The 9220-nt window shown below is 34.2% G+C and overlaps 1 protein-coding gene across 1 annotated transcript; it reads left to right on the plus strand.

Annotated features, from left to right (window-relative positions):
- The first annotated feature begins 1090 nt into the window (after positions 1-1090).
- LOC117117571 (fibropellin-1-like) lies at positions 1091-7247 on the plus strand. The gene is made up of 8 exons (XM_033261914.1): positions 1091-1094; positions 1478-1594; positions 2837-3199; positions 3958-4077; positions 5004-5123; positions 5417-5536; positions 6532-6654; positions 7192-7247. The coding sequence occupies exons 1-8, from the start codon at positions 1091-1093 to the stop codon at positions 7245-7247; spliced, it is 1023 nt and encodes a 340-aa protein (XP_033117805.1).
- Positions 7248-9220: the final 1973 nt, after the last annotated feature.

Raw genomic sequence — 9220 nt, forward strand, 5'->3', positions numbered from 1 at the left:
ACGATTTATTGCATTTTTTTAGAGTGCTTTAGCAATCCCTGTGTGAACGGGGCCACGTGTGTAGATGGTGAATATGGTTCGTACACATGTCAATGTGCAACGTACTGGATGGGTACAAACTGTGAAATACAAGCAGGTAATGTGTTAATTTAAATACAAGTGAGATATTATTTCGTTATAATTATTAGGCATTTTCCGTTTTGGCTACGTGGCGCCAGTCTACTACGAACTAATAGAGCGTAACAGACATCTGCGCATGCTCACACACTTTACTGACTAATTTTCCACTCAAAATCGTAGATTTTACTTATTTACTTTTAAGTCTTTGGAACGGCGGCACACGCAAGAGTGTTGTTGCGTTCAGCTTGAATTACAACAATATAAAAATTAACTGAAGAAGGAGCACACTTCAACCATGGAGGAAATAGTTATTTCCTCCATGCTTCAACACAATCATTGATAAAATATGCAAATAGACACAGAAAATACTGTACATACAAAAAAGACTACAAATTAAAAAATAGGTACCTAAAAGGTACATGTGGCTACTGAATTGCCTTTTTTGGTTTTGTTTTATTTATTTTTAAATTTTTGTTTGTATATGGTATGTTTTAATGTATGTTAGTGTTTTAACTTCAACCGAATAAGGAGATGTTAGGTCTGCTTCAGGGTGGTGAAACAAAACATTTTCATGTTTTTTAATAAATCAATTTTAGTTATCAAAAATATTAACATTAATAACTGCAAATATGAGGAAAGTCATGTATGTAGTTGTCAAATAAATAATAAGATATACAAATACTAAACTGGTAGGTCACGTAGACCCTCCGCCATGGCGTCGAGGCCTCACTCTTATCTGTACAAGGATTGGCCAATGAGCAATTGAGCTGTTATAGTAGAGATCAGTGCTTACAGCTTCCTAAAATATTTTAAGCTCTGTGATACCTGTTTGGTCATTTATGGTGCATAATCCCCTTTATGACAATGTAGTAAATATTAAAAAATTAATTCATATAACAAAATTCTAGTTTTCACTTTTTCAAAATTATTATAAAATATTAATATTCACTGCTTTGTCATAAAATGGACAATGCGTATGTTGTAATGTCAATCAAGCTTTTCTAATCTTTATCACTTCACTTCATCCTAAACATTATCACTTTGTTTAAAGCTCTTTCCACACTATCAAATCTTCTTTGACAAAAAAACTGTTGTATTCCCATATATAGTCATGATGTGCCTATATATGGTCATGATGTGCCTATTTATGGTCATGATGTGCCTATATATGGTCATGCTGTGCCTATATATGGTCATGATGTGCCTATATATGGTCATGATGTGCCTATATATGGTCATTATGTGCCTATATATGGTCATGATGTGCCTATATATGGTCATGATGTCAAATAAAATTGATAGTCTGAACAGGGCTTTTAAATGTTGAGATATTGCTGTTTCATGTTTTGCACCTTAGATTTTTCGGAATGTTCCAGCAATCCGTGTCAAAATGGTGCAACATGCATTGGTACCGTTGGGTTTTATCAATGCTCTTGCGCTGCTGGCTACACGGGAGTACACTGTGAATTAACAGGTGAAATGTTCTTGTTATTTGCACCAAATACATGAAGAAGTTTCACTCCGCTTATTTTGAATGCAAATATCAAAAACTTAAAATACAGTGGGATACCTCTATTTAAGGGGACAACAATAGGAGACACTTTTTTATTTAAAATATATTTTAACAATACGGTCAACCCCTATTAAGGGGACACTTTTTTTGGTCTCAAATGTGTCCCTTTAATAGCAGTTCTACTGTATTAGATGGCAGCCTTCTAACAGTTATCATGATTGATTTTTTTTTCCAGAAGTCTTGCATATGCATATCATTGGGTAGCAAAATTCCATTTCTGTTCAGGTATTAATCTAATATAACAACTCCCTGATCTAATAAGTTAAATGTCTACATTTTTGGTGTATTGAAATATTCATTTGAATATATGAAAAAAATCCAGATGCCACAGCACCCCCTTAAAAGTCCTGAGCACCTCATTATGCTATGGCTGTTCACAACAAAAGTGGAGTGGAATTTCTTTCTTTATGTTGTATATCATTTGTAAATCAATTGTGTTATAATACTCTTATATATCATTATATATTATTTGACGACTGAGAAGCACTGGTGTATGTATTTTATGTTGTGTTGTAATCAAATTTTGAATTGTTTGTATTTGACATGTTATATTATTTGTCTTATTGCATTGGTGTCTTTTACTAATATGAAGAAAGTTCTGTAAGATCCATGGTACAAACACAAATAACAACAATAAGAATTGGTCTTTTTTTCACAAAGTACATATGTTCAACCTCCTTAGTCCTATTGGTGAGGTACAGAGAGATGAAAAGCAGGGGAGTTGAATGATAGGAAAATTATCTTTTTTGTTGAACCAGTTAGTTGCTTACCTTAGCAACAGTGTCAGCTGCTACAGTCACTTTCTTCAGACTAATTTACCCTTGGATGCCCATAAAGTGAATCAAAGCTTACGATTTCTGTGCTACGAGGCAGAAAAATCGGAATGTACAATTTTTGCCGTGCAAAAACTCAGTAGAAGTGCAATCAGTGATTTCCAAATCATTATAGAATTTTGTTTACACCCCAAAACCACTTTAATCGCATCCCAACATCCAACTGATTGGTTTTTTTTTTTCTTGTTTTTTTTTAATACTAGCAGAGATATAAATTAAATATGACAAACTGAAGAAATTATTCTTAAGATCTGAAGTAATGGGCAAAAGCCTTTTTATTCATTTGGGTGATTCCATGTTTTTTAAATAGGTGATAGTAGTTGTAGTGAAAATTATAATCTCATGGCTGGAGGAACAATCAACCTCTACACACCAGGATATGGCAGTGAATACCCAAACAACGTATTCTGTAAATGGGTCATCGATACCCCTGAGGGAGTACAGATGCGCCTCATGTTCTTGACATTTAACATAGAGCGCAACTATGACTTCCTAAGTGCTGGAGATGGTAACAACCCTGTCAATGATTCTACCAGGGTTATCCATGCATCTGGAGCTGAGATTCCAGAGAACTTTATCTCTGATGGGAATGTGATCTGGATAACATTTATGTCCGATAATGAAAGAGTGGCACAAGGTGTTGCGATGGAAGTTATTGATGAGGCACTTGCAGGTATGTGATTTAATTTAAAACTTATTTCTTTCTCTCACAAATACAACCTAGGAAAGCTATGCAAAATTGTTTTTCCTGTTCTTTGTAACTCATTCCCTCTTAAGTGTTTTCCCAATCATATGATCTTACATCTAAGAGTATGGATTGTAAAGAGTTCTGACTATCAGGTTTCTGTGGAATGCAATCCTAATCCACAACATGATAATCCACAATATGATAAAATGAAAGTTGTTTTGTTTTTTATTGAACGTGTGCTGTATATAAACGACACCTGTTTAAATTTTCCAACTCTATTCGAAATATTGGTTGAGCGCTCGCAGACTTGTAGCACACTGTGAATTTTGTTTTGATAGTCAGGCACTTCCTGCACCCGATGGTTGCTGGAAGACGGGATTCTATGGAGAATCATGCGCGCAGCATATAATTTTTAATGACGGTCCATTCAGACTGCCATCGACATCAGCAGACAGCATTGCATCATCTTTCACTGGGAGCTGAGTTAGATTTGTAGGCCGATCGACAGTCGTACGACGCAGTGGTGCCTGGCATTATACGCATGCAAATTCAGGAACCTTTTACTCTTTCTTTGCTTACATCCTTTATGGCTGTAAAGAATAAATTAAAGAATATTAATTAACTGCTGCTGAATTTTTATGATGTATCCCTTAACTGTAGTGGCTTTTTTTTAGTGAATACTTTATGAAAAAATATTTGATGATGAGCTCAAATAATAATGATAGTTATTTGTCTGTGTATAGTTGGGTGTGTTGGAAGGCCATGCCTTCATGGATCAACCTGCACTGAAACCAATAATGAGGCTGGTTACGTGTGTAGCTGCGTGGCAGGTAGAACTGGCAGTAACTGTGAAAACAGAACGGGTAAGTTGTCATTTTGCGAAAAGGAATGTCTTATAGCAACCGCATTTCAGGGGTGACTGTTGTAAGACGGTGTTTGCCTACTCTGTTCTCGCGTCCATATCATGTTTTTTTACGTTTTTATTCAACCTTCTACTACTACTTTATTCAATTCATGCTCTATGTATACTTTCGTGCCTATTTTTTATTTATTTTTTTAATTGGTGCATCACTAAAGCCTGTTTTCCTCTGGGGTAATTTATTCGCGCGAATTGAAAGTGTCGGTTCAAGCGCATGTGCATTCACATTTCTATCGGAGTTTTTCGCTTCAGCGAAATCGGTAGTTCGAACTGTTTCTACTTTTTGCGAAGCTAAAAAAATGATCATCCAAATCAGAGCTCAGGAAGCGAATCAACGGTTTCAATTCAGCTAGTAGAAAACAGGCTTAATGTTTGTTTATTATTATTATTATTGTTATTATTGTTATTATTATTATTATTATTATTACTATTATTATTATTATTATTATTACTATTATTATTATTATTATTATTTTTATTATTATTATTATTATTACTGTTATTATTATTTTTATTATTATTATTAATATTATTACTATTATTATTATTTTTATTATTATTATTATTATTATTATTTTAATTTTTATTATTATTATTATTATTATTATTTTTATTATTATTATTATTACTATTATTATTTTTATTATTATTATTATTATTACTATTATTATTTTTATTATTATTATTATTACTATTATTATTATTATTATTATTATTATTATTACTATTATTATTATACCTGTTCAACCTGTTTATGACCATTGCATAGCAACCCGTCCCTTGACTTCTTTGGTCAAACTGACCAGGTAAATGGTTACCTGTAGATACTAAAAAAAAAACTTCTGATAAAGGATTTACTTTACTTCAAAGATTCCATGACTTATGTCTGTGAAAACTATGTGTGTGATAATGGTGGAACATGCTTTGAGATGGATAACACAGCAGCTTGCCAATGCCCAGATGGTTATGCTGGTTTATTTTGTGAAATAGGTACATTTTTTTATACATTTTCGCTGCATATTACTGCGTAGAAAAACAATTTGTAGTTTTTATTTACTTTTATTTTTATTACATATAAAGAAAATAACACTACAACAAAGTAAGCAGTTGTTTATCATAAATAAGCCTAGAAGGTGAAATATTTATTTAATTTATAAAACAAAATTATTTGTTACCAATTTGGTACAAAGTTTAGAAACAAGATATATATTCATAATTGTTGTACAGGTGAAGTACTACTTGTGACTTGTTATTGTTAATGTGATTTCCTTTTTGTGTTACAGAAGTGCAGCCATGTGATCCAAATCCTTGCTCTAATGGTGGAACTTGCATTGAAGGTCTAGATGGTAGTTCTTTTACCTGCAGCTGTTCAGTTGGATGGAGTGGATCAACATGTGGCAATGGTACTTTTTAAAATATTTTTGCACTATTAACAACTTTTCATCCATTGAAGCTAATAGTTTGCTACTTGGACCAATTGCTGCAGTGGTGGCTCCAGAAATTTGCCGACATAAGTCCAACCGGAGGTCTGAGTAAGAGGCCGCCAGAGCCTTTGTCAGGGTATTGGAATAAAATTCTTAGTGAATTTCATTGGAGAGATTTTATGGCTTAGAATGGCTTAAAATTGTGCTTTGACCACAATATTTGAGGTACAAACAAAGGTAGTGATTGCCATTATCTCAAAATTGCTATAAAACAGTCTTAACTGGTAGTCTTAACTCCTCGAATAAAGTCAGCTTTATCACTTAGACTAAAGTCACTCTGCTAAGATCAGTGCCATAAAGTCATTACTTAGACTGCTTTGAGTATTGAAACGCAAACAAGCACTCCCTGGTAACATAAAATTGAGGGCCCTGTTACACTTGCTCAAAACATGCATATTTATGAAAATGAACGTAAATAAATGTACACCACAGACGCTGAGAAGTTTGCGGAATATTCATCGTTCTATTCTTTAGTCTTTGATGATCTAGTTCTAGTACCTGTAACACCATGATGACAATGAGAGCCGAGTACGCTTTAAAATTTAAGATGGCTAACTGCTTAAACCGCGGTATAGTAATGGTCTGTAATCATAGACCAGTAGTGGCGTCACGATTAAAGTCGGCTAAGCATCAAGACCTTCTAATAAAGACCGCTTATAGCAATCTACCCCAGGTCTCTTTATGTGCCGTGGAGGTGGAGAGAGGAGTTAATCATTCAATACCTCAATGCTCTGTAACAAACTCTAATGTGAGGCTTTAAGATTTCACTAGTGGTTGTCCAGAATAAAACATTGAGTCCAGAATAAAACATTGAGTCCAGAACCATCAGGGATGGGAGGCTACCATATTGCCATGCCACATATTTACAGTACTGTACAACTACTCATGTTGCATAATTTATTCTTGCTTATCAGATGTGAACGTATGTGAGACCCAGCCATGCTTGAATGGTGCAACATGTGTAGATTCTGTTGGAAGTTATTTTTTCTGCTCTTGTATGCAAGGATTTTCTGGAGTTCGTTGCGAAATAGATAACAGTAAGTCTTTAGAAGTTAGAAGTTTCAAACTACCTTAATTTTAAGATGTGACGTGTTCCAACAAAAACCGGAAAAAGTCACTTGTAAGTTAACATCTGGGAAAAATCAATTATTGAATCGTTGGGTCAAAAATTATCAAGGGTCGCACCAGAATATGCTCAACTGGGGTGGTTGAGAGTGGTGGGGGGAGGCAACATCCTCTATAAGAGCGTGGTTGTGATTGGGCATTGCTCAAAACTCCTGGGAGTGGTCTATAGTAACTTAATGGGTTTGTAATTTAATTTTTAATCAATTTTATAGTCAAATATTATGTAAAAAATACATGTATATTTTTTTGCCCAGTGAATTGTGTGTTTCTCCTCGAGGAGGACCTGTTGTCCACACCGGGGGCCCTGGCCTCCCCACTGTCACCACCCCTTTAAATTATGTTATTTTGACGCTTTATGTTCATTTACTATCTTCGGACACCGCTGTTTTTGTGATTTTTCTTCATTGCCTTGTGCCTTTACAATATATTCATCCTATACCACTGTCCAGGCACTGCTGAGCAGGGCATTAGTGTCCAGGCACTGCTGAGCAGGGCATTAGTGTGAATGCCCATTTGGGTTCGGTGGTGCAATGTGCCAATCAGGTTTGTCCCGCCAGAGGCATTTTATTACACAATTTCTTTATTCATTTATTTACAGGACTACATTCGTTGAGAGCTATGCTACACGATGTATTTATTAAGTCCTTTATTCGAACAATGTATTTACCTTTCTTTGATGATTTATATATGATTTAACAGTGTTAACGGCTACCTTGATTTATGTTATATGCACCTATTTGTTTCTAGCCGTACCTATTGTGTAATAGAGTGTATCTGGTGGTATTTGAATCTGTTCAACCATGAAGCCTCCGTGGTCTAGTGGTTATGACACTCGCCTTGACAGTGAGAGGTCGCAGGTTCGATTCCCGCCAGAGGCATTTTATTACACAATTTCTTTATTCATTTATTTACAGGACTACATTCGTTGAGAGCTATGCTACACGATGTATTTATTAAGTCCTTTATTCGAACACTGTATTTACCTTTCTTTGATGATTTATATATGATTTAACAGTGTAAACGGCTACCTTGATTTATGTTATATATATATATATATATATATATGAATGGCGTCCTTAACTGGAATGGCGTCCTTAACAAAAATGCATGTCGATTAAATGAGGTCCTAATCACGTAAACCTAGGAGGTTCATTCGGCGCTTTAGTGATAATCCGTGCAACCCCACGGATTCTGTTGTTCAAATTAATTGTCAGCTTTCTGAAGTAGAAACCAAACTTCTATCCCGAGGACTCAAATTTTGCCCAAAACCGAGGCAGGCTGACCCACAACAACTATCTTTGGATCTGGAAGCTTTCTTCCGACGTTTAAGATGCCGTGAATTTTTCGCCGATTCCGACGGCAACACCACGGATAACACGGGCAATGTTACTAAATTCAAACCTAAAAGTACAGTACTCATTACTGTCTCTCGTGTCATTACTAATACATCATTCTAATTATAAATCTCATGGTTAACTTTACTTTAGGAAGCATTCCTGTTATAAGTTCTTATTGTAAGTTAACAATTACAATCATCGGGACATGACCGGTTGAGCCGCCGACAAGTTGAGCCGCCGGTCATTTCTATGGAACGCCAAGCGCGTCTCTCAGTAAATGTAGTGCGTCTCTCAGTGAATGTAGTCGGCTTGCGATGTCATCAGTGAACGAACCCCCCAGATACCAGCTACATATTCATCCCACAGTCTTTGATTTGCTCCTATTGCCGTTCGTGATGTATAATTGTGTAATTGAAAATTAGAATTTTGATTATATATAAGTTTAATAAATAGTACAAAAATAAAAAGTATATAAATTACAAAACCATAGTAAATACTGTATAATAACATAGGCCTAACACATTTAAATTTATTATTTATTATTCATGCAAAATCGTATTAAAAATGTAATAACTTGATTGTTTTTTACGTTTGGTTTGCAGCGTATTTCAATTAACTTATTCGCTATTTGTACTATTTTGTTAAATTATTTAATTAAATTATATTTATTATATATCATTATATATAATAAATGATAAGAATGTATAGAGTTTTTTTTTTATTATCTGGCAAGCCGACTGAATTAGACAGATGACTATAAACAATAAATTTAAATGTGTGAGGGCTATGTTATTATACAGTATTTACTATGGTTTTGTAATTTATACAGTATATTTTTATTTTTGTACTATTTGTTAAACTTATATATAATAAATGATAAGAATGTATGGAGTTTTTTTTTATATCTGGCAAGCTGACTGAGCAAATACTCACAAAATTTAAATTAAAACGATAGAAAGAACAAGTAAATAAATTGAAATACGTCCCAATAAATATTTAATAAATCAGTGCAAAAACCGAGTATTAAATAAATTGAAATAATTGAGTAAATAAACTGAAATACATCCCAAACAACAGTACCATGAAGAACGAATAAGTTAATTGAAATACGCCGCAATTAACGCACTACATTCACTGAGAG

This window comes from Anneissia japonica, unplaced genomic scaffold, assembly GCF_011630105.1.
Source record: "Anneissia japonica isolate Jap-2015-1 unplaced genomic scaffold, ASM1163010v1 scaffold287857_len828801_cov194, whole genome shotgun sequence".
Taxonomy (NCBI): domain Eukaryota; kingdom Metazoa; phylum Echinodermata; class Crinoidea; order Comatulida; family Comatulidae; genus Anneissia; species Anneissia japonica.

Excerpts from the sequence above, each read along its gene's own strand:
- LOC117117571 (XM_033261914.1), top strand. Across the intron at positions 5,124-5,416 it reads TGGTTTATTTTGTGAAATAG|AAGTGCAGCCATGTGATCCA; the intron begins GTACATTTTTTT and ends TTTGTGTTACAG. Across the intron at positions 5,537-6,531 it reads TGGATCAACATGTGGCAATG|ATGTGAACGTATGTGAGACC; the intron begins GTACTTTTTAAA and ends CTTGCTTATCAG.